This window comes from Rhipicephalus microplus, chromosome 8 (genome assembly GCF_043290135.1).
Source record: "Rhipicephalus microplus isolate Deutch F79 chromosome 8, USDA_Rmic, whole genome shotgun sequence".
Classification (NCBI taxonomy): domain Eukaryota; kingdom Metazoa; phylum Arthropoda; class Arachnida; order Ixodida; family Ixodidae; genus Rhipicephalus; species Rhipicephalus microplus.
The window spans coordinates 10,721,016-10,747,117 of record NC_134707.1 but is presented as its reverse complement, the minus strand read 5'-3'; the positions used below and the strand labels follow the sequence as shown (position 1 = coordinate 10,747,117).

Here is a 26,102-nt window from a genome sequence, read left to right as displayed (position 1 = left end):
AAAATAAAAAAGGAATTATGGTACTTACAATGAAGAAACCCAGCATTACTCTGCATTAACCTGTGATGCAGCACTTGAGATGAATGTCGCACCGATCAGTTGTCGCCGATTCTTAAAATTCGGATAGCACACTTAAGTCCTGGATTAAACTATGACACACCTGTCTACAGGGTGGCTGTTCCCATTGTTTAGAGGAATTGAAAACATACACAAGGGTGTCATTCATCGTAGAACATACCTAAACGAAACATAATTTTCCATTTCATTTTTTACAGTAAAATAAATTTGAATTTTCCCTCTGTTTGACGAGGAGGAGAAAACTTCATTGTAAGAATCCGGTGGCCTCGGTGGTGCAGATCCCATGCCTAGGTGAAAAAATTTTACTTATGAGAAGTTCAGTAGCGTCATTAGTTTTTTTTTCTTTTTTGAATATTCAATTCACACCCGGTTTTTCAGTATTTTATTAAGATTTAAAGTAAAAACTTGACATTTGCATGCTCTATTTTTGTTTCTGCAGAAAGAATGACCAATTTTCCCCAGAGATGCATGCCAAGTGTTTTGGCAAGTCAATCTCAAAGTTCTTTTATTACAAATGTCAGTGAATAACATGACTTGCCATAATCTACAAAACAGCCTGTCACATGTTTGTTATAATAATGAGGTTAGCTGCTTTGTTAGACCAAGTAATTTTGGGTTGCATGCAATAGCATTACAATGAGCTTTAGCTGTAGTTAGTGCACATACCTATATAACTTGTGTTAATTGTACAACATATTTCTGCGTTGGATGAGACCGAGTGCTACAACCTACCTTGTAGCATGCGTGCAAAGCTAAACCCTAATAAGTGTTCTTCGTATATGCCTTCAATACTAGCAGTGTTCTTTTTCTTAGTAGCATCTATTCTTTTACATCTGCACTTTCCACGGTTTCCACAATGGCCGGGCGAAATGCTTCCGCTAGTGTGAAACTGCATGCATCATCAGAAAACGAGTGCTCTTTCCTGTCCTGGTGAAAAACTTGGCAGTGCAACATGGTTCCTTGGTACTTTAGCCGGGCAAAGACATTGAATGCCTGAATGGTTCATCTTCGAAGTAGTGCATTGCAATCCTGAAAAAACATTGACAGTGTGAAATGGGTTACACACGACTCCCTTCAAAGTTTGTAGGTTGTACACTAAGGCACAAAGGTGTTCAGGAGACCATTCACCGAAAGCTGAATTTTCGTGATGGTGTGTACCTGTCACCAACAAGCAAGACTGTGATGCATAGCGATCACCGACCCGCACCAACCAACTCAACCAATTTCTACTCTTGTACGCCGAATTTCTGCCTAGCTCTTTTAGAGAAAATAGCATCAAACTAAATGCTGAATTCCTGCTGAACTTCTTCCAAACAAACACAAATATGCATCGTATCAATAGCATCGTGTATTAATGAGAAATTTGTATTTGCTGCGAATCCCATGCCCTGGAAACCTTTGTCTCTATAAGCACTTTTTATTCATTTATCCACATTCTAAGCATTTTTTTTATAATACAGTAGAAAAAAACAGCAAACAAACTACACAAAGTGCAAACTTATTTCAATATATACTATATACTTTATTTCCTTGTACACACTTTGCATTCAACCACACACTCCCTGAAAAGCATTAGTAGGAACTATGCCGCTATAAACACAAGTAAAAACAAAAATAAGAGAGAGAGAGAAAAGAAAAAGTAGTATGGGAAGCAAATGTTGTTATTTCCGGGCAGTCTCATAGTTCTTGGTGTACCAGTCAACAGTTTCTTGCACGGCTGCAAGGCAAAAAAAAAAAAAAACAAGCAGACTTGGCATTACAAACGTACTTAAATCCACGCTAGACAGAACGAAACCAAAAATGTTTTTAGTACGTGTTTGTAAACCAGGATAACCGCTATGAAGCGCTATTAACTGCCACACATAAGACAATGCCAGAAAGCTTAACTTTAAGAGAAAATGTGAGTTGAAAAACTTAATTTTTTTCCAGAACTACCATACATAATTTTTTGTTCTTATTTGCTTTCACAAGTTTAATTTTCCTACCCTCAGAACAACAACTACAAAAAACTGAAGATTTTAATTAAACTCGAAGTAGGTTAACATCGCTTTTAAGGAGCACAAGGTTGCTACCCAAAAATTAAAGAGAGCTCATCGTCTCGAGTCCTCTGGAAATTGTCACCTGGCTGCTTGCTATCGCATTTCGCATGAGAAGTTCACCAAAGCCACATGCTCAAAGTAACGATTGCCGAGCTCTCATGATGGAAGAAATCGCTAAAACATATCTTTGCCCCACAGATGAGGTGCAACTTATATCTTTAAAATGCATTTTTCTCAAGATCCACTTATGGGCAACTTCTTGAGATAAGACATGTTTTTGGTACTTCTGATGCCAGAAGAGGATGAAATCTTGCCCAGATATTCCTTAACATGCGAAGGGTACGACCTCCTTCTTTAAAACTTGATATATTCTGTATAATTATTACGAAGCTAAAGCAAGCAATTAGTGTGGGCTGAGCATTCTAGGAATTCCTGCATTAAAATTTCTCTTGTCCATTAAAGTGTCCTATAAGCACTTAGTAGTTATTTCCATTCTACAGTCAATGAGGAGAAATATGAACCATTGATGGCACAGAACTATAAATGTTTAATGGCATAAAAGTTTTGTTCAAAACTAACTATCTTACACATTGCCATGGCACAAAACGAAAGCTGTGAAACCTACTACAAAACTAATTACATACTTGAAATCAGCATGAAAGTCTACTATATAGAGAGCAAAAAATTCAATTGCCCTAGCCTACAGATTGATGAAACTTCTTTTTCGAATCGCACCTCCACATAAGGGCACGTTTTCCTTGTTAGCCACAATAGTAATAAGAACTAACAGATAATAATGCCAGGGATAGTATATAGGGAATGTTATTAGAAGTAACTGTAACGTAAATGCGCAGAAAGAAAAGTGGAGGAAGAGAGGACTTGCCACAGTGACACCAAACAGGCAAAAAAAGGGTGTTCCAATAGACACAAGTGGCATTGCCTGACGCTCCCACGTCTAAGTACACATATACACCCTATAAAGTGGACCGAGGGATGACAGCCAGTGTAGTTCAGTGGTAGAGCATCAGATGCATTATTCGAAGGTCGCAGGTTTGCATCCTGCCGGAAGGAAGGTACCTTTTCGGCCATTTTGAACGCTTCGGTGATGTAAGAGGGGCCATTTTGAAGTTTTTGGTACCTGACGTCACCTAAAATGGCCAGACTGCTGTGTGAAATCATCAGAATTTATACCCCAGCCTGACGTCAGGCTGATGTCAATGTCAGCAGGTGCACCATGGGAAAATTGATGTTATTATAAAAATAAAATAACTTGGTAAAGATTTAATGAGCTTCACACTCGCACAGAGTCGTCTCTGTATACAAGAAATCAGCACGGCAGAGTAATCTCACCTTTGAAAAATGGTGTCAGTAATTTTTTATCAATGGCACTATGTACATGCAACACTTCAGTGCAACTACTACAGCATATTCGAACGTGTGATGATGACTGTACAGATGCCTTAAATAACATCACAAGGTACGAAACTGAGATATCATTTGCGTGAAATTGTCAAGATAATGACACAGATGAATCAAAATACACAAATAAAGTGATCTATCCGTAAATGTTTATAAAAATGTGAAGCACAGATGTAGATCACTGTACCAGAGTGAGATGTGGTGCCATGTGGCAGCATTCGGACCACACACAAACCATAAACATTTTTACGATGCATGCTGTTTCTGCTAGATAAAAACAGTAAGAACACTTCCTGTTTATTTGTCTAATAATCTTTCTTACTACAAAATGCTCCAACTATTTCATTGCTGCTACTGCGCCAAGCCTTTGTGGTCCCCAGGGGATGCTGTTACAGTCGGATACAAACACACAGCATTTTATCCTCGAAGGCGGATGAACACAAACCCGCAGCAATTGTCGCACGCTCCAGAATGATGCCGTGAACCGGACGGATGGTAACTCCGCCTTTGGAAAACGTGAGTGTATGAGCAACTTTTTTTTTTCTTTTTCTTTTTTTTTTTTTGCTGCCAAGGCAATTGGCGGCTGTGTTTCGGTTGGGGGGGCGTAGCGTCTCTGGACTTCTTAAATTAAGTTGGGTGCAACTATAGTTGTGCAGTTATATCAGATGATGCATCAATTCAGCTGAGCTATTACGTTTACTCATCTGGTAATCTGTAAATGGTAATACATTGAAGTACAAATTTCTAGACATTTTCGTCTGGTATCCTTTCAGCAATCCAATGAATCAAGATATTAAATACACCAGTTTTTCTCCTTCAAAAATAGCACATCAGTAATCCCCACTGATGAAGTTGTGCCCGTGTGCCGTCTACGTATATTCTCCCATATGTGTCCTGTTCTTGCACCGAAAAAACATCTTCCCTAGATAAGCTCCAATTAGCCCGATGACCGATCACTCAGAATCCCACCTTTCTCGATGGGTGTGAACTTGAAGTCTGGAAGGTAGGAACGAAGCTTCTTGTTGCTTGCAGTCTTCTTGAACTGGCCATCAGCTTTGGATGTGTCAAACTTGACAGGCTCCGTCAAGGGACGTAAATGATGAGCAATGCACATCGCATCATGTGAAACACACGCAACTCAATCTATAACAGTTGAAACACTAGCGAATACTCGATAGCACTATATACAGTCATGCCATACCATGGTCATGACTACCACGATCGCCTACTCTCACGCGAGGAGGCCCGTGCCTGAGTAAGACTGAATGCAATTGGAACTTCGAAACCTGGGTTGTCATGGCGGAAAATAAAGCAGCCATCTCGCAGTACCGCGTTAGATAGTCAGCGCATACAATCATCCACCGGTTACCTCTTGATAAGAGTGGAAATGGTCCCACCAGGTCAATGCCGACCTTTTCGAAAGGAGAACCGGGAGGCTTTACAAGCTGCAGGTGACCGACTGGACCCGAGGTGGGCCACTCGTGGCTCTGACACTGCGTACAGACTGCGTACAGCTGGCCACATAGTTTTCAATTGTGTTCCACATTTTAGACCAATAGAACCACTCTTTCGTGCGACTAGTGTTCGTGCCGTTCTCAAGTGTCCAGAGGATGGCTCATCATGCGCGATTCACAGAACAATATCCCAACAACACTCCCTTGCCGAGTGACCACGAAAAGATGCCCACTGACTATCAGAACTTTAACCTGTATCGACTTCACCGTCCCAGCATTTCAGGCCAGCGCACAAAAACATGCCGGTGCAAAAAAAAAGAGAGATTTAATTTAATTTTCGTATAACACTTAACCTTGGCCTTTTGACCTATATGTCAAGAACAATACACAAATGGTTCATTACAACAACATGTAGCAAACAAGCAATAAAGTTATGGAGAACACAGGGAGGGATAACAGTCACTTTAATTCAAAATGTACTAATAATGTGAAAATGAAATAAAAGCAATTAGCACACAGAAACAAAGAAAAAAGAAGGCAAATTTCTGTAATTGCGGTAAGCACATCAGCACTGCAATCCAGAGAAAATTGACAGTGCGACATTACAAGTGATGGCATGTCATATGTTACTTAATAACTGATAGTCAAGAACAAGTCAATTGCGAATTAATCATTTCTTCGTAAGTTATGACCATGCTTAAGTATAGAAAGAAAAAAGAAGACGAAGTAAGGATACAATGACGTCCCCTTTGAAGTTGAAAGCATCAGTGATGAGCTTGGCTGCATCCTTAATACTTATCTCATCTTTCTCATCAACTGCAAAAAGATAAAGGCAAGTACACAGAGCAGTATCCTGAAGGTCGACAATCGTAGATAACAGGCCTTGTGTGTTTAATGCACGATAGATGGAATAACACAAGCCACTTTGAAAAATTTAGGTGTAATCAGTTAGATATATGGACGTAACTGGTCATGCAAACTAGTATGGCAAATCACTGAACTTGCATAACTGATCTCAATGCTATATTTTCACTGAAAACCTGGCACTTGCTTTTCCGTGATATTGAGTTTAACAAATCTCTTTTACTTGCATTTTTCAGTTCACACGCGTACTTTCTCAATCTTTAGAATCTATCCTATTCAGAAGAGATCAAATTTTTTTACTGAAGGAGTACCGACATAAAATTGATTGATTGATATGTGAGGCTTAACGTCCAAAAACCACCATATGATTACGAGAGACGCCATAGTGGAGGGCTCCGCAAATTTCGACCACCTGGGGTTCTTTAACATGCACCCAAATCTGAGCACACGGGCCTACAACATTTTCGCCTCCATCGGAAATGCAGCCGCCGCAGTCTGGATTCGATCCCGCGACCTGCGGGTCAGCAGCCGAGTACCTTGGCCACTAGACCACCGCGGCGGGGCAGCGACATAAAATTATGAAGGCGAGATGACTTGTGGGACGTATTTGTGCAGCCATACACACATAACCTATAAAGTACAAGTGACTAATGTAGCTTAGAATATATTTAAAATCGATATCACAATATTTAAGTGCCTGTCTCGTTAGTGCATGCTAAACACCGCACCTCAGGACTTAAGCACCATCATACTTGGTTTTAACGCACACAACCACCAGCCTCCTGCATCTCGAGTTTGTGTTGGCTGTCATGATCCCCGCAAGCACTCCCTTCTAGCAGACCTTTTTGACAGAAAGAAGGAGGGGAGGGGGACCTCCTTTGTGCACTTGCACAGAAGGACGAAGGCTGACGTCCCTGTCCTCGACTCAGCAGGACATTTTTTTTGGCGGCCATGCATATTTACAATCCCCCAGAGGAGATCACAGCAGCTCTCAGGAAGCCTTTGTTGGAAAGAGTTGTCAGTGCAGTTCTCACGTAGCCAGCCATTTACAATAAACCACTCTGGGTCCCACCTGACTCGCCGTTCTCTGAAGCCAAAACTGCGACTAGGTACTACAACACTATTTCCGAAAATAATTAGCCATCACACCATCGAGTGAGCACGCTTTCCAGCCTGTGATAAGTGGGTTGCTAGCCACATATTGCAACAGAAAAAACTGCCTGTAAAATTTTTTTTCTCAGTACTCCTTCAAAGGGGCCCCACAACACTTTTCGAGCGTGGTCAGAAAACGCTGCTGATCAGTAGTAGAGGCTCTAGAGAACACGCAAGCAAAATATTATAGTGCAGCATGCGGTCTGAAATACACAAAGATTCTCAAAGTCAGCTGAAAACTGCTTTCTCTTCTCTCGAAAAATGGCGCTACAAACTCAAACATCACTCGTCACAGCCATAGTATCAGCCATTGGCTGATTTGAGCATGACGCCCTCGGTCACTACTAGGGCAACCGCGGGAGGTCATGACTTGTCCACGGGTATGTCCACGATCCCACCGAAAAGCCGCGTATTTGAAGAAGGAAAGAAAAAGTGCTGAACATCACGAGGCATGTGTGACGTTTTTTCTCTCCCCGTGACATCTCTCCTTGCTCAGCTTCCAGCACTTTTGTTGGGACGAGAGAGGAGAGAATGCAATCACGTGTGACAAATCTTTGTCACTTCGTTAGTACGTGACGGATTCCAAAACATTTTCCGGCAGTGAATTCATCAGACCGTAAGCTCCCTCAGTGAATCCATTTCATGACTACTTGAAAAAGTGTTGCAGGGCCCCTTTAAGACTGTGAAATGCCGATGACACATTCTAGTCATCTTTAAAGTCCCAGAAATCTCTGATCATCATAGTCATGCGCCAGTTGACTAGGGTAAATCCCGTTGCAGCAAGTTTTGTAACATTATCCTGCCAGCTAATTAACCCTCTGGGACAACAGTGCCAATTCTATAAATGAGGAAGTCAGCAACTCTAACAGGACATCAATTATCTGCACTGAACATTACAGGGGCTGTCCAGCTTCGTTTCTCTTCCCCCTTATTAAAGTATCAGCTGCACCCTTGACGATATCTGGCCATTATGGACCCAAAACCACAATATGATAATCAGGCACGTCACAGTGCAGGGCTCTGAAAATTTGGACACTGACATCGCACAATGCACAGGCCCTCTAGAATTTCACCTCTATCGAAATGCGACACCTGTGGATCGAACCCACAACCTTCGGATCAGAAGATGAGCTCTGTAACTACTATACCACTGCGGTGGACTCGGCTACGCTCTTCCTGTCCCTACTGTGACTCTTACCCTAGCACCAAACAGTTCACATCCTGTCAATTACTGCTTGAATCGGAGTAATATTGCAAGATGGGCTAGTTGGCATGAGTGCATCGTTACTTATTAGCGCTGGTGTTCTTTCCTCTCTTTGTCAGTGTGCACTAAAAATAAAATACAATGTACTGCATGGATCCTAGCTTACTTTAAGGCTTATTTACTGTGCTTCAGGTTCCGGCCCTATAGTAGCTTAAATGTTTTGAATAACAACATAACAATTAGGCATACGGTATAGAGTGCATCTCGTTTGGCAACATGACGAGAGAAGAGTGGTCACGGACAAAGTTTAGGCGAAAAATACCCACAGAAGTTTTCGACACTTCCATGATCACATCAATCCCGCCGTGCCCCGCTGACCAAAATAGTTATTGTACACCGACACAGCACAGCGCACAGGCCTCTAGCACTTTTCCTCCAACAAATGCGATCGCGTTGGCTGGGTCGGAACTTGTGACATTTGGATCAGCAGCTCAGCACCGTGACCACAACACTACCGAGGTGGACGGTTCACCGTAAGCGTAACTGCTTCGCCGAAGCACAACGTGATAGAGAGAGATGTTCTCACCAGAGAGGATGATGGGATGCACTTCGTCGTACTCTCTAAGTGCCCACACCATGAGCCGTGCAAGGTCAAGAGAGTAGATGAACTGGCGCAGCGGCTTTCCCGAACCCCAGACCTGCAGCGAACTGCCGTGCACTGTAGAGGGCAGGGGGAAAGTCGCAAACCGCCGAGAGTCAAGAATACCGAGTTTCAGTAGAGACGGTAACACTATACTGTTTAAGGTCCGACATTACCTTCCCTTAGAAGTGTGGCAGCTTGGGCTAGTTGGTATGGCATGACGATAGTTATAGCGCAAGAACAAAACGACGACACAGCGTCCTTCGTGCACAGTCCTTCGTGTCGTGTCCTTCTTGTCTCTGTGTCGTCGTTTTGTTCTCGTGCTATAACTATCGTCATTACCTTCCCGTATTAAAGAAACACTAAAGAAAAAAGTTATATTTTTTTGTATCAGTAAGTTACTCAACCACAATTTCAAAATAAACATGCTTGCTGCAAAAAGGCATTTGGTGAGAGAGAAAGTGCACAAAACGAAAATACGGGTGGTGACGCTACCTTCAAAATCCAGCACCAAAAGTCATAACATCATAAAATTTGACAGTGTCTACTAGGACTTATGTAGTTCCCGATCACCGTAAACAAAGTACATTGTCATGTGAGGAAGCCATAGATTTAACATACGACACTTAAAAAAATTTTGTTGAGCCAATGGCACCAAAATATGAAAAATACACTTTGAATCACGTGCAGAGTGCAATTTATCAACCTAAACCGATTCATTGTTTAACTTTGGTGCCCCTTCTAATGTGAAACGACCTAAAAACATTCAAGCTGTGCAAGTTCCTCGGTGCATATGATAACATGACAAGTTGTTATAGTAGCGCCTAATGCAGACCTTGCAGACCGACACACGAGTGGCGACGGGTATAAATCGCGCAAAGGTGTGAAACACTGGTCGCCTTTACCAGTCGCTTTCCAGATATCAGTCGCAAACGGTCGCATGACCGGTGCAAGTCACGGGCGTGAATGAACCTTTATTCCCCGTCCTCGTCTGCTGCGTGATTTCCAGTTATCGCATGCAACACCAAATACCATCTGGCACCCTAGTACATTCCATCATTAATTTTCGTCACGTGGATGTAACCAACAAAGCTAAAGCCTGTCTTATGTTATCACTAGTTGTCCCCGCTTACACTTGGCCTGGTGTGTCCGGTTTATGAGGCCCGCGAGCACATGGCCGTCCTCGAGGTTGAAGTTGTCGTGCGGCCCGAACACATTTGTCGGGATCACTGCGGTGAAGTTGCAGCCGTGCTGCGAGTGGTAGGCCCGGTTCTGGACGTCGATGAGACGCTTCGCGTAAGAGTAGCCGAAGTTCGAGTCGTGAGGAGGACCATTGTGAATCTGTAGGGACACCAGAGTGGAACACGTTTCAGGTGAATAAGCTCATGACCTTCGTGGCAATATAGATTCCCTGGCGTAACGAAATGGTAAAATATGGGAGTTTACACTGGCTAAATGCCTGAAAAAAATAAACAGCCATAAACATGTAAAGTTTACATGTTTTAAGGAACAATAATTGGGCTGCACATCCGCTGCTCAAAATTATAAAAATGAAACGGCATCAATCGGCATCATCCAGCCCTACCCAGATGATCAGCTCAAAACACTGGGTAACTACACCACCGCAGTGTGGCATAGGCAGATGCTTACTTCAGCAGAGCTGAGTACAGCGGCTGGTTGCACACCACTGTCTTTTAACAAAGAGGACTAGTACGTAACCAAAGTGTATAACAGAATCGTGTAACTGAAGAAGTGCATCATTCGACAATGATAACTGCTTTACCAAGTTAAATAAAAGCTTCAAAAAAGTTCAATTGTTATCCACCATAATTGAGGCTGTGTCTCGACTTCATCATTGATTTCCAGGCATGAACAAAAATAATATCAACAAATGGGTGATGCATTGTGCCAGTTTATCCCAGTTCAATGCAGGAGGCAATGCTGGCAGTTTTCATTTTATCGTAACAATGAAATTTGTGTAAAATGAAGGGGGAGGTCTGAATTGACAATTTCTTATAACAAGCCACACAGCATAGAGGGAACTTATTGAGCGCCTGGTAGCGCTAGCAGTTACCCGAATTCAAACGAGATGCTTTTAACATCCATCCATTGATCCATGACGGACATCTTATACTCAACACTGCCACACAGGGTTAAAGAGGGAAGGGGCATTGATTTACACCCCCAAGCATGTGTGTGTTACACATATATGTAGTATATGTGCTACACACATCTAGTTATAGTTTTGTATACACAGAATGGACTTATTTAGTATGCCCTAGGTGAATATTTACATGCATACTTCAGTATTACAGCATTCTTTTTTTGTATGTATTATATTATGTTTATATCTATCTGGACAATTTTTGGTAACCTTGGCATTTACGGTATGGTCCACTGTTAAAGAAAACACTCCAATGAGTAACTATCATATTGCTTGCCGCTTAACGGCAAGTGGTCATGCAAAGATTGTTTGGACACGGCACCATAGTCTGTAGAAACGAGTTGTGACTGTGAATCACCAGTAGTTTCATTTAAATTTAAGCTCCTATGCTTTAGCTGGAGAGCCAACTCTGTACACGCCCTCCACGCAGGTGTTCCCTGTAACATCAGACCCATGTGTACAGTCTGTTTTAAACTTGGGGGAAATCTCCTAGCGCGTGGCACTGCGATGCGGCCAGCGTGGCAGACGCGTACCAGCAGCAGCTCACACGTGCGTAGATGCTTGAGGGGCATAGTGCTGAACAGGTGAACCGTGTCATCGGCTACGGCGGCGCGCGCAGGTCACATTGTTGGGCAACGTTTAGTACAGAATATTGGTTTACTTTTTGCAGCAACGATGAAATCTGCAGGCTGCCCGACAATGTGGGCAGTGTGCACTGCTGTCTCAGACAATTCGGTTCAACACCACGCTCCTCAAGCACCTGCGCGTGCGTGAGCTGCTGCCAGCGCGCGACTGCAGTGCTGGCCGCACAGCGATGCCATGCACTCAGAGATTTCCCTTAAGTGTCAAACAGACTATACATATCTTTTGGCCAATATGTTCGGTTTTACATGCATTGTGTCCCATCTAGATAAAACCCAAGAGATATGAAGGTTTCAGTACCAATAAATGAATAAATAAATAAAATTTAAAAAATACATACAACGGTTGAGGGGGATTAATTCTTCTCAACCCTCCTTACAGGGGGAGGGGGGGGGGGGGGTTGGGCTCCATTGACACTGCAACATATTTTTGCCAGCTCAAGAAAACTGCTGTGAAGCAGCCCTACACGGTGTCACAGCGAAATTTCCATAACACCCTATCGACTTACCATAGTCTCATCAATGGGGTACGTCGTCTTGTCCGGAAATATGCAGGTGGAAAGACAGGAGACAACTTTCCGAACACCAGTCTCGAAGCTCGTGTGCAAAACATTGTCATTGATAAGGATGTTCTTTCTCTGTGGGAGGGAAGATGAAAAGAAAGAAAGCTTGTTAAACAAAGAACTGCACAGTTGCACTGAAACATTCCTATCTTTTTTATTTCCGAGAGCAGCCAAGAACGGGAACACATTTTTTTCACAACATCACTCTAGTCATATGCCTTTCTATTTTATTGGCAAGTTTAACAAATGATTTACACTGGATTCATGTATCTATTATCCTTCTGTGCATTTCCGCAATGCGTTAAACAGACACTACCCCATCCCTCCCCAGAAAGAAGAGGAGCGTTTGCAGCTCAAGCATCTCCGTGGCATGTTCTGTCAGACCTTTCCATCTGATGAAAATGTGATGTCGTCACATGACACATTCTCCTTGCAGCTTTAACCCCCTCCCCAATGGTTAGCAGTAGATTCAAGCGGTCTATTTCAAACACTCTAGGGGTGCATAATGCATTGAAATTGTTTGAAACATGTTTATGTGGTTCATTTAGAGTGCCCAATGTACTCCTCCTGAGGATACTTGGAGGTGCACTCGCTTTCAAGTTGGCTATGCAAAGTGGGACATACATCAGGTCAAGCATATGCTCAGTTTGTTAACTAGTTCTGCAGAATCCTGAAAGCTGACAGAAAGGTTAAGAGAGTGAAATTGACAACCACATTTGTAGCACGAAGCCAGAGAAACCCAAACCCACATCTCAGAAAGAAAGCTTCTCAGTTGACGAAAAATTTCACCTTGTCTGTGGATCGAATACAGGACGAACACTTTACTGAATAATCACTCTAACAATATAGCTAACCTTTGTGGGATTCCACAGAACAGACTGCTCTCGTTTGTCTTCTGCTGTTATATTAGAAAGTGTGAAGCCTTTTTTGTTCCTTAGTTTGCGTTACAGTATTATCCTGTATTCCTGCTTAAAAAATAAATAAAGTAGGAGAGGATCATCCAACAGCTGTGCCTTGTTATGGGAGGTACACAATTATGTTACTAAGGCTGCCACTTTCATACCTGACAACCTAGAGAAGCGGGAGTACGCAATGACAGTGTCACATACTATCATACACAGCTGTGCATGAGTGAAGTAAAGCTTTGAGATGCCAGAGACCATACCAGTGCTTGCAATTGGAGCATGCATGTAATTAACCAGACGGGGCGGTGGTGTCGAAGTTACAAAGCTCTGCTGCTGTCCTGCAGGTCGCGGTTCGATCCCGGCTCCGGCGGTTGGGTTTCGATGGAGGCGAAATGGTGGAGGCCCATGTACTGTGTCATGTCCGTGCACGTTAAAAAACACAAGATGGTTGAAATTTTAGGAGCCCTCCAGTATGGAGTCTCTCGTAATCATATGGTGGCTTTGGGACGTAGATCCCCAGATATTATCATTATTAATTAACCACACATGTGCGCAAGGCAAAATGTGCTACGACCCACGAAATCCAGCAGCCCCTTCCCAGCATGCTTCCTCAATCATCACATAACATTGCACGACTGGGAAGCAAACTTCGCATGCACTGCAGTGTGATGTTATCACATGTTCGTAGTTGAGATGAGTACAGCACGGAGAACAGCGAATCACTGAGCCCACACACAAACATTGCCGCCTCCCCTCTTTTTCCATAAGTGGAAAGAAGGGAGGGTCTCCAACACCAGAAAATGTTTGGAACCACTGTTCATTGTTTATTTAATTTTCAGTGAGGTTAGGGCTTATGTCAGAGGATATTGTGCAGAAATGGCAGTACGATCGGGAGGACTGGTCATTATTGTTAGGGTTCTGCATCCCAAAACCACGATACGGTTACAAGGGACGTCTTTGTGCAGAGCTCAGAAAATTTCGATTTCCTAGGGTGCTTCAATGTGCACCGAAATCTAATTACACGGGCCTCAAACATTTCACTTTGATCGAAAATGAAGCTGCGATAGCCCAGGTTAGAAACCGTGATCTTTGGGTCAGCTATCTAGCCCTATAACCAGTAGACAACTGTGGCAAGTGGTCAGAAATTGGGAGCTGGCACGTACGCATCCTGCTTTACAGCCGGTACAGTGAAAACCTACACTTTACCCTGGTCTCACAATCTCCAAAAGTCCAGTTGAAACTGCAAACTGCCAAACAGAATGACATACGTCGACGTCAAGTGATTACTCCCTGTAGCAGACATACTTTGCTTTGAATGTGCATAAGTAATCATAACTCAAGAACAGTGAAAAAGGCAAGTCACAGACCAAGAAGTCGAGGTTGTACTTCATATTCCTGAAGAGACCGCCAACCATGGCAGCTAAGTGAATGACATGTGTGGGTTTGTGCTCGGCGAAAAGGGCCTCTGTCGCCTGCTTGTCCCTTCAAAAAGTGAGACAAAGAACAACTTTAATGTTTCCACTCCGTAAATAACAATGTGCAATCACTAAATGATACATCATTTCACAATATGCAGTAGTTATACAAGAAAGGCCATAATTTATTAATTAAAAAAAAAAACACCAGGCCTGCACGGAATGCACAGCACAGTCACAGCAAAAGCTGGAAGAGCAGCCTTTCAGAGTATTTTTTAAACACTGTTAAAGTTACTGCTACAAAAACGCTTGCAGGGCATGGAGTTTTCTAAAATTAACTAGAGGGGACTCTGGCACTGCGATCGTTTAGCGACCGTTGGAATTATGGGTATGACATGGATTTGCCTAGTCTTCGAGCTTGGGGTGGTGAATCACACTTGCGGCTTTGTTTATTGCTGTGTGTTGGTTTTGCTCCGAATGAAAGAACATACCGTTTTGAACTTTGTGAGTTGATTTGAAATGGTGATTTTAAAAGATGATGTCGATGAAGCGCAACTGCTGAACATTTGCTGATTGTGCTTTCGTGACAAAGCAGCTTCAAGCCACAAGAGGAGAATCCATGTATTACCCATAATTTCCATGCTCGCTGAAGCACCATGCTTAGCACCGCCCATAGACAGTAGCGCCAGAGTTCCCTATAGTGTATATTTAGAAAACTCTATGTTACAGGACACCCACAATGCCATAAATCATCATAATTAGTACGGAGGCATTCACTGTGCCATATTTACTCATTCTTCGGAAAAGCATGGTATCTTTTTTTTTTTTTTTTTTGTCAGCATGGATGGATGGATTGATATGGCTGTACCCTTCAGATCGGGCAGCGGCTAACGCCACCTAGCCGTAATACTTAGTGAACAAAAACTAGATTTACTATTATTTTTTTAATAGTGAAGCTAAGGACTGGTACTTTGCAGTGAAGAATTTGATTTTCACTTGGGCCTTGATTTTAGCCACCAATCAGATAACCTCCTTCTTGTTATTTCTACCCGCTTAAAGTCTATTTTGCCCTCCCTGTCCCTAAACCCCAGTGCTGTGAAAAACTCTGCGCCATCATCCTGAACTATAGGGTGAAGCCCTTTACAGATCGTTATCAAGTGTTCGGAATTGTCCTCCTCCTCTCCACACGCACTGCATACCGTGTATTTGGCCCAATAAGTCTTGGTTTGCGATATTCCCGTCCTGGCCTCAAACAGTAGCGAACTACCCTGAGAATTATCATAGATCCTTTCCTTGGCGATTTCCTTGAGCCAACCTTTGCGAGATTCCACAGAGCAGACTATGCATGATCTTGACGACAGCGCCACCACACCTTAGTGACGTCCCTCCCTGCAGTTTTCCTATTGGTAATTATACTATGACGTTACAGGTACAGGCCACAGCGACATAAAAGCAGCTATAATGTGATGGGGGTCAAACATTTCCATGATCTTGGATGTAGTGTCCGTTTTTGGTACCCCCCCTCCCCTAGAATAAAAAAGTGGAATATCGGTACAGGCATTGCGCCTGTCCTGTTCCAACTCTGGGCATAAGCTCAAACAGACCACGACAAGACTTTGGCCCTCCCTGAGCAAGGCTGATAAGAATATGACTAGGGCTACTGATCACAACAGAGTGCTCGATAGATTAAAATGAAGCGAGGTCGAGGCAAACAACTTGCTCTTAGCCTCGAAGGTTTTTTTTCGATAACCACCAGATCGCTCGAACAAACCGAGCTATAGTCGCTTGCGTACACGTAAACTGATAAGACGCCTTCGACTTACGTGAGATCTGCGTCTTTCGAAGAGACGAACACCCATCGCTCACCGCTCTTTTTTTCTTCGTTGACAACCGTTTCGATGGCTTTTCCAACCAGCCCAGTGCCGCCGGTCACTAGGACCACTTTCTCTTCGCTTGACGTCATCTCAATTCACGCTGCAAAAGAAGACGTTCCACGTTAACGTCAACACTTGAGACACGATCGTGAGTCTACAACGCAGTACACCTTTCCACCAACAGAACGTATATATATAACATATGTTGACGTCTGCACTCACACGCGTTCACGTTGAAAATTTTGGTTTCGCCGCTGAAAACGTGGCAAAAAAAAAAAAAAAAAGAAAAACTGGGAATGCCGCTGGCATGCCAAGCGTTGCCCTGAAACCGACGCTTTCCAAGAGTCAACTGCAAGCGTAGGTGGTTCTGCAGTTGTTTCTAACTGCACGATACAATGAATGTGGTTACTTTACAGCACGGCATGCCGATGTTTCGCCTAGCGAAGTGCCCGTCAACGCAGGAAGGCGAAACAACTCGCATGTTGTAGTAGTAATGATCTTTGCAGCGCCTACCTTGGCGACTCCAGCGAAAGTGAAGAGTTGAGGTTGATTTCCGTTTAACGGCGAGGAGGCGTACGAACACAACAGCGAGCGGCGATATCGAACTATCTTGAAGCTGTTTCAGCTCTTCCGCTGTAGCCGACGACAGCCGGCGACCAACAAATATCTCGTACTATGCTCGTACTCGTACTCCACGTGACAGCTGCACATGGGAGCACCGTACACAGACAGTAAAGCATTACACAATTAGACGAAGCAAGATGTTCGTGTGCGCCCTCTACGCACGCACGCACACACACACACACACACACACACACACACACACACCAACACACACACACACACACACACACACACACACAAAACTAAGCTACTATCTTTTTTATACTCTTTGAGATTTCGCGCCGGCGCAATATACCAACAAACAATATTAAAGGCCACGTTTCGCAAAACAAAAAAAAATAACATTTATTAAACAAAAGTAAAAAAAAACACTTCATTGACTCTTAGCCAAAACTTTTCGCGATTTACATCTGGAAGAAAAAAGGTAAAAAGAGAGAGTATGAGCCGACCCTGCTGTCAGTGCAATGTTGAAAGAGTATTTCTAAGCTAATTATGCGGGTAATGTAGTGCTAATGTAGTTCATGGAGTAATGTTGTTCGTTTTTAGGCTTTGCATTATAGTGCCTAGAATATACTTTCTAGGCACTATACCTTGCATTGCGTCTTGCCACAAAGTGTATATTGGGAAACTGTATGCTCATGGCTCATAGCATCTCATAGCAAATCAAAGCTGCTGGCAATTGCGGCCTTGTTAAAGTGAGCTAGAATAGGGTAGTGGGCTCACTCGCCGGCCGGCGCCATGCATTGCGGTGACGCCGCCAATGTCACACAAACGTGCTTCGGCGCGCCTCCACGGCGTGACGCCACCGCCGCATTAAATGTAGCGAGCGTTGGCGCTGGGGCGTTTGCTGCCTGTTTGTAGTGGCGGTCGGTGTGTGCGAGTTTTGTTACTTTCAGAACTCGTCACGCTTTGCATTCTCAATCCCCTAGGTTCTTCGGCGAACAGTGATGTGGCCTGACAAGCAGTGACCCTCAAACGAGGTTAAAATGCTTCCGCGGCGGCAAAGCTACTGTTTTGCGCCAGGCTGTCGTACAGGTTACGTCCACGTGAAGGGCAGCAAGAAGCCGTCTTTGTTCGGCGTTCCGAAGGATGCAGCCCCGAAGAAGCAATGGACAAAGCGGACAAAGCCCTGGACGACACATCTGGCGTGTGTGACCTTCATTTTCAGCCGAAGTATGTGCCCCGGGACTACGTGCATATAATATACGTGACTGGACTGCGCGTGACTATAACCAGTGTGCTAGAAATGCTTTCTTATTTGACAGGGAAAGTAGCATTTAAATACATAATGACATCAAAGACCAGCCAAGACCCATTAGAAAAATTATTTGGTGTTATACGTCAGTCATCCTGCAGCAACGACCACCCCACGCCAACTCAGTTTTTGCTAACCATTACTTGTCTGTCATTCTATGGCCTCGTGAAAACAGTTAGTTAGGGGAATTGTGACCAAGGCGGGCTAGCTTCATTGCTGGAGATCAATGCTGCTACTGACACACTGCCACAAGACGATTCAGTTGGCAGTGCAAGCACTGTGAATGAGCCTACAGTGCCAGCCCCTATTGACCACAACCAGCATATTGTTAGAAGTGATTTTAGGCTGATCTTTTATATTGCTGGCTATATTGCGCGAAAGTGTGTCATTAAAACAAACTGCGAAGTTTGCATAACACTACTCACGGTGCCAGCTCAAGGATATTTTCAGCTCACTCGTCTAACCACCTTTCGTGACAAATGTGGACTGTTGTATCCATCTAGCCACCTGTACAGTTTTGTGAGCAAGCTAGACAACATGTTTACAGAGTGATTTTCTTCCTACAAGTTGCATTCTGACAGCATTTTGGATGTATTGACAATCGTGAAAGAAAAGTTTTCCCAAGAAGTTGGGTGTCCACAACATGCCCCTGGACTCTCAAAAGACGTAATCAGCTTTTATATTGTTACGCGGTTTTTTTTTTTTTTTAATTGGCGCTAGTATGCCCTACGGCATCAGTTAAATAAAAAGGAAAAGTTTTGTTTCCTGTATGAAGGCCAGGAGTTGTCGATGCAGTGGACCGTGCGTCCAGCGCGTCAAGTCAGGTGGTCGGCCGGGGTGGTGGTGAAGGCCGCGTAGGTGGCGAGTGCGAGCCTGGTGAAGGCCCGGGCAGGTTCCCAATAGGTGATCAAGCGTTGCCTCTGTGGCTGGGGCAACGCAGAATGGGCACGTCGTTGGGGGAGGCTGTGCACCAGATGTCCATGTAGCCCGGATTGCAGGAGTCAAGGCGGCGCCCACACGAATCCTCCTGAGCGCAACCTCCTCTCGGCGAGTTAAGCCGCCGGGAAGGTCAGATCCACGCGGAGGAATGAGAGCACGCGTGGAGCGCCGGAGGGTTTCTTTGTGCACAAGCAAGCTGTCCTTCGGGGACAAACGAAGTAGAGGCAGCGGGTGTTGAACAGTCGCTGGATGGCAAGCGGCATCTGCTTCCACTTGAGCCGGTGCAGACCGGCGGGTCCACAGAACGCGGACAGGACAGGCACATGAGTGGATCAGTCGGTGTATATCGGAGGCTATATCGATGGAGCTGGTCACTTTTCGCAGCTCTCGAACTGCCTGCGTGGAGTCCGTATATACAAGCAATTTATCGTGTGACAAAGAATCCATTTTGGATATCATAACTGTTAACCCGTCCCGTATAGCAGTAAGCTCCGCTAATACGGATGGGAACGGTGCCTCTGTTACGTAAGAGCAGATATGTTGGATTTCAGGTTGCGCGGGGCATACGAGACTGGTGTGCAGAACGCAATTATCGGTAGCTGCGTCTACGTATACCGCTAGTGAGTTCTCGGTGGTAGTGACGATGCCCTCCTGCGCCGCTTGTCGGGTGGATTGTCGCAGGCGGGTCAGTGGTCGGTTGTCACTGGCCTGTGCCTTGAGCCATGGTGGAACTTCTGCCACGGGTGCGTCAGGCTGTGGCAGCGTTGAACCATAGTAGTGAGCTAGAGCTGCCGCCGCAGGAACAGCTTGACTCTTTAGGTAGCGAGCGACTCGACGCTGGTGTACAATTTCGTCGATGGTGTTGAGCTGCGCTTCCGCCTGGAGGGTCGTGATAGGTGTCATACGGGGAAGGCATGTAATCGCCCTCATGGAATCTCGGTTGGCGGTTTCGAGCAAGTCCCAGTCTCTCAAAGTCAGTCGTTGAAACTGAGCTTGATAAACGAGCCGAGGTTGTAGGATTGATCGCACCAAGATACGGGCCATTCGAGAACAGGCACCCCCCGTCTTTTGAGAGATGCGACGAATGAGATGGAGGGTATTAGCACTCTTCCGGCGAGCAGAGCGAACCCACGCATTCGCAGAGCCAGATGCGTCCAATTCGACCCCGAGCACACGTATAGTGGATACAGGGGTGAGGGTATGGCCATTTAGGCTCAAACATATCGGCGTCTGCAGGAGGCGACGGCGACCTCGTCTGTTGGTGATAGACATGAATGCAGTCTTCGTGGCAGATAGTGTCAGTCCTATGCGCGCACACCAGTCCGACGCCTTGTCGAGAGCACTCTGGAGTGCCTCCTGCTGGCGTTGAAGGTCTGGATGTAGTGTCCACACAGTCAAATCATCGGCATACAGGAGGAAGAAGGCATCTGGAATGCGTGCTAGTTGCCACGCGAGGGGCAACAGGGCAATATTGAAGAGTATCGGGGCTAGAACCGAGCCCTGCGGTACACCCCGCTTCATTACAAAGTGTCCGGTTCGTTCCTTGCCTACTCTGATGCAGAAGGTACGGTGTGCCAGAAAAGACTCCACAAAGTCGCAGACGCGAGGCGGAAGTTGAAGCCATTGCATTATGTGATTGATCGCAGAGTGGCTGACGTTGTCGTAGGCCTTATGAACGTCCATGGCGAGAAGGGTTCGAATGCTGCTTGATCTTCTTCCCACAAGCACCATGGACGTCAAATGATCTAGGCCATCTTCCGTGCCCAGGTGCGGTCGAAAGCCAATCTGGGCCGGATGGTACCAGGCGTGCTTTTCCAGCCACCAGGAGATGCGCGACGCCAACATGCGTTCAAGAAGCTTGCACAACGTACACGTTAGAGCAATCGGCCGAAGATTAGAGAGGCTGTTCGGGTGCTTTCCCGGCTTAGGTATCGGCACAACTTCGGCATGCTTCCACGATTCAGGCAGCCCTCCGGTCGTCCAGACTGCGTTAAGCGTGTCCAGCAGCCACTGCAGTGCAGGGCCATCCATGTTCTTGAACACTTCATAGGAGATCCCATCTGGTCCTGGTGCCTTGCGTACTTTTGCCTGGTCAATTGCTGCCTGGAGCTCCGCCATCGTGTATGGCGCTTGCATGCCTTCGATGTCCGACGGACTGGGAGTCACGCCAACCTCCGGAGGCAGGTTACACGGACAGTCGAATTGTGGTGGGGCCAGGTTGTAGGCCGGGAAGAAAGCCTTAACTATTTCTGGAGCGAACTGGCTTGGCGTGCATCCAGAAGACAGACACGCACTGGCCGCTGGGTCCGGCGTACGGGCGCCTAGTTCCATACTCCGGAACGTTCGCCATATTGAGGCGGTTGAAGACGATGGACCGAGTGACGCACACCAGTCCATCCACCGTTCGCGGGCGAGACGCTTCTCGCAGCGACGCGCCGCAGCGGTGAGTCTGTTGAGGTTATCACGAAGCTCAGCGGCTGCCGGATCTCGGTTTAAGGCCAGCTCTGCACGACGGCGTGCTGCCCACAGACGCAGAAGATGTAAATTTGGATGTGGTCGGTTCTCCTCTACCCAGCTTGACTGCGTGGCGGCTTGTACAGCTCTGGTTAACACCTGCAATGGATCAGACGATGTATCAGCAATCGAGTCGTTCAGTTCATTGCGGAATAAGTCCCAGTTGGTTGTGTAGCATCGACGTCGGAGGCGGCGCTGGTTATACGCGGCCAAACCAATTTTCAACGGATGGTGATCACTCCCCCAGCAGTCTGGTTCTAGGTCCCACGAAACGTCACACATGCCCAACCACCACGAGAGATCGGGCGCATAAGGTGGAGCACAGGGATGATCCCACCGACGTGTAGAAGTAGCCGGGGCATTCAGAAGGACAAAGTGCGCGTCTGTAAATGTGTCTAGCACGATGTTGCCTCTAGCACTGGAAGAAGGGTAGCCCCACGACTGATGAGGTGCATTGAAGTCTCCCCCAACTAGTACTGGGCACCCAGGATAGGTTTGACGCAGGTGAGCCAGCCACCCCAAACGCAGTCGGGGAGCGCTGCCACTATACGGGCGCACGTAAACTGAAACCACAATCACGTCAGTACGCGGAAGTCTAACGAGCACTGCCACCACTTCTTGCCACTGGTTACACCACTGCAGCAAGGGAACCTGCGTTTGAGGATATGTAGTCACAACATACACTGCAGCCTTGCCTGGAGGTCCCAACGCATTGGTGCAGCGTCGATCAGGGATGGTTGGGGAATCATACGCAGTGAATCCAGGGATGCGTGGAAGCGAATTCGTTTCTTGTAGAAGCAGGCACCAAGCGGGGAGCTTCCCCAGCGCAAGGCGATAGCGAAGCTCACCAACTTTATTTGCAAGTCCCCGGCAGTTCCACTGCAGGACACAGTGGTGGCGCGTTGCTTTCAAAGGAGTGGTCATTGCGGTGGAAGGTTGGCGAGCACCACCTTTGAAAGCTCTTGCAGTTGCCGGGCAACAAAGTGGAGGAGCTCTGCCGGAGTCATCTTGACTGGTGCTGACGCGCTTGCGCAGGATAATTCAGGCACAGAAGCAGCGTACGGCACGTCTGTACCGCGCATCGCAGTTGGTCCAGCGGGTCGAGCGAGATGGGTTCTGCGTTGAGCGAGGCGCTTGACTTCCATTTGGAGCTGCTGTATCTGTTGGTCAAGCTTCGCCAGATCGTCTGTACCCGTAACGCTCAATTTAGGCGTATTCGCAGGCTGCTGAACACGTTTTTTGCCCCGCTTGACGGCGTCGCTGTACGTGGGGACTTCATAGCAAGCATTTTCAGGTTCTACCAACGCTGGTGTGTCCTCTTCGGAGGGGGACAACAGTTCAAACCGGTTGCTAGTCGGAATGTCGGCGTCCCTTTCTTCTTGTGTCACCGAACGCTGGCGGCGCTTGCGTTGGCGACGGGCTTTGAGAGCCTTCTGTTTAACTGGACAATCTTTGGACGTTATTTCATGATCGTCCGTTTGGCAGAGCCCACATTTGTACGTGCGCGTCTCGACGGACTCCATGGAGGTGTCTGCGGGTTGGGGACAAGAATCTCGCATGTGACCGGTACGAAAACACCGATAGCAGTGTACCACACCGGGCTTGTACACATGAAAGTTCAGGATGCATCCATAGTACGTAATGCGGCTTGGTGGCGTTCGAGGCCCTTGGAGAGTGACAAGGCACGTGCGTCCACGGCCCATATAACGAGCTGTTACAATCTTGTGTGTGGAGCAGGTCAAAGCAGTGATAAGGCCCTCCGGCGATTCCCCTGGGTCAACCCCAGAGACCACATACCGACGCAAGTCCGAGCCGGAACTCAAGTACGCTTGCACCTGTACAGTACAATCAGCTGTGACTGGCAGAGTTTGCAGGTGGGTGAGGCGGTCAACGTCTGCTAGCGAACGCACCCATACGGATACGCTGTTGGTGGGATGGTGAATGGAGAAACCTTGAAACGCGGTGGTTTTGAGGCAGGTGTCGAAGGCTGACTGAAGGAGGCGATTTGACAATTTTGATACATCGAAGCACTCACGAGGTTTTACGACGACTTTGTACTTAGACTCGGTGCCAGGCGAGGCGACAGCTGCCGGAGAGGGGCACTCCCGCTTGCTTGCCGGTGTGGCTGAAGCAGACAAATCATCTATTCCCATTTGTGAGTCAGCCACGCGTTTCGCACTGCGTTTCGGAGCGGATGATGGTTGTGATGGCTGCGTCTTAAGCTCCGCTGCAGCCATCGTTACTGGTTCACATGAAGAACACGGGAGCGTTGCCGCTGCCAGATGCAACCGGCGAGACGCCGGAACTGTCCTGGCGAGCGTCCCACGCACAATGTTGAAGTGAACGGCACCAAGGGTGGTTAGTCCATGTCGTCGATGGTGTCCGGAAGAAGAGTGCTTGGGGGCGACCCCACGGCCTCGTCCAGGGCGTCCGGCAGGTCTGTCCTTAGCCGGTGGGGCCAGAGAGCTGGGCGGCGTTGCGTTGAGCCAGGGCGCAGAGAGTGGGGGAACGCCGGTGGGGCGATGGTCGCGCGAGCCGATGCTTTCAGCCTATCTTCACGGAGCCGTCAAAACGCGTCCGCTCTCGTCGGCAGCTCAGCTGCGTCTCTCCTTACGCGGTTTTGTGAAAGGCAGTAATTTTGATAGAACCGAGAAGCGGGAAAAGGCAAAGCATCTAAAGTTGAGCCGCTGCTCCTGAAGAAGAAATATCCAGTAAGCAACTGTGCCCAATATATATCTGATGAATAAATTTTCATGTGCTTGTGCCCACTACTTGGGGAGAGTGGCTTCCTGTTTTTCTTATCTGTGGATTTTTACAGTCTTTGCATAAGAATATACAGTGCAGAAATAGCCAAATTACAGAGCCAAAATAATGGAGATCTGCAGAAAGAATGGGCAGCTGACAATTTTTAAATGCTGTAAAATGTATAACATTAAGAGCTCGTGGTAAACTCCCGAGTGTGTACCAAGGTCAGCATCGCTAATAATTTCCCACGCTCGTAAAAGGCGTGCGTGACGAAAGTAGGGCCCGAGAAATACAAAGAATCCAGTTTACAATTTATAGCCGCGCAACGTAATCTTTGAAAAGTTCGCCATCGCTGCTTATCACTTGTAAGAGAATTTAAATGCACCTCATGTTTGCGCAGCATCCCTTGCATGCAGTTTAATCGCGCGAGTTACGCCGACCGAGTTTATGAAAAGAATGTTTTCTGCAGCTTTATTCGCACGAGTACTGACGGTATTCGGTGTGTTTCATTTAACATCAAATAACGAGCTAACAGTTTAGCTGCATACACCATGCTACAGTGTTCTAGATGGTTACCTACACGCACATGTAGGCCAACGGCCTACGCACCTAGCTCCACGATAGTTTTCTTTCTTTATTTTTGTTGTCTTAGCGACATCAGCATCATCGTTTACACTGCCGAAATTCACGCGCATTTCCGTCTAGTGCATGTAATAACAGCGCACAAAAAGCATGATTTCAGTTGCGCACCAACGCCTCCGTTTGGCAGTGCCCTACATTGAAGTCGTTGGTGGCGCCACCACACGTGTGACATACTCGGCGTCAAGCAGGGGACCCCAGCAAGCCCACTACCCTATTCTAGCTCACTTTAGCCTTGTCATGGCAGTTGCGTCCTCCCTTGCGCTGTACAATCATCATCTAGATGTTTCAGATGCGTTTCTTGTTGCGAGCAATACTTGCCGAATGTTGGGTTTATTTTACATCTTGCTTAGTTTATTCTCCAAAGGCTTTGAGAATTGTTATCCATGCCTTATCGCGTTCAACGCACTAAGGCGAAGCTTATAATGGTCTCCGAATTTCGTTTTGCTTTAATGCGGTCGCATGGGTTTCCTTCCATGTGCTTTTAACAAACATTCAGTTGCCAGTAAACGCGGTGGTTTGTTCCTTTTCTTCTTTTCATCGGCGTCGTTGAATTGCGCTGTTTCAAGAATGTACTGTCACCATCTAGAACAGCTTTCAATCCAACACAGCCGGCTAATTCCAGTTCGATCTTGGTTGGCTCCAGTACCGTATGTTTACATCGAGCGGTCGTGCCAGTGGTTTCCCAACTAGAACCACCGCATCCTCAACTGGTGACACTTGCTTCTAGGCCAAGTGAAAATGGTGAAAATGTTCCAGGTTCAATTTCAGCTAGAACAAGGTGGTATCCAAGTGGGGAACAAGTTGCTCCCAGTTCAACTGGAAATATTTCCAATCCGATCCCGGCTGGAACCAGTTGCTTCCTAGTTTGTTTCCAACTGGAACCAGTTGATATACATATTTATTACAGCTAGAACCAGTTGCATTTCCAGCTACCCATGTTCTTTTTTCGGCGGAATGGCCAATAATTGAAT

At 46.2% G+C, this 26,102-nt stretch overlaps 1 protein-coding gene across 3 annotated transcripts; it reads right to left on the bottom strand.

Moving 5' to 3' along the window:
* Positions 1-880: 880 nt before the first annotated feature.
* Positions 881-17,073, bottom strand: Gmer (GDP-L-fucose synthase-like protein). 3 transcript variants are annotated; one of them, XM_075871017.1, is made up of 9 exons: positions 16,635-16,656; positions 16,362-16,512; positions 14,491-14,605; positions 12,165-12,293; positions 9,984-10,191; positions 8,797-8,928; positions 5,727-5,806; positions 4,506-4,605; positions 881-1,107 (listed from the first exon to the last, which is right to left on the bottom strand). In XM_075871017.1, exons 2-9 carry the CDS (start codon positions 16,499-16,501, stop codon positions 980-982), a joined length of 1,032 nt encoding a protein of 343 aa, XP_075727132.1. In that variant the 5' UTR covers positions 16,502-16,512; positions 16,635-16,656; the 3' UTR covers positions 881-979. The 3 variants fall into 3 exon arrangements, with proteins under 3 accessions (XP_075727132.1, XP_075727131.1, XP_037272121.2); XM_075871016.1 differs by lacking the exon at positions 16,635-16,656 and adding an exon at positions 16,926-17,073 and having other exon boundaries at positions 883-1,107; XM_037416224.2 differs by lacking the exons at positions 881-1,107; positions 16,635-16,656 and adding exons at positions 1,577-1,795; positions 16,926-17,073.
* Between the last annotated feature and the right edge of the window lie 9,029 nt (positions 17,074-26,102).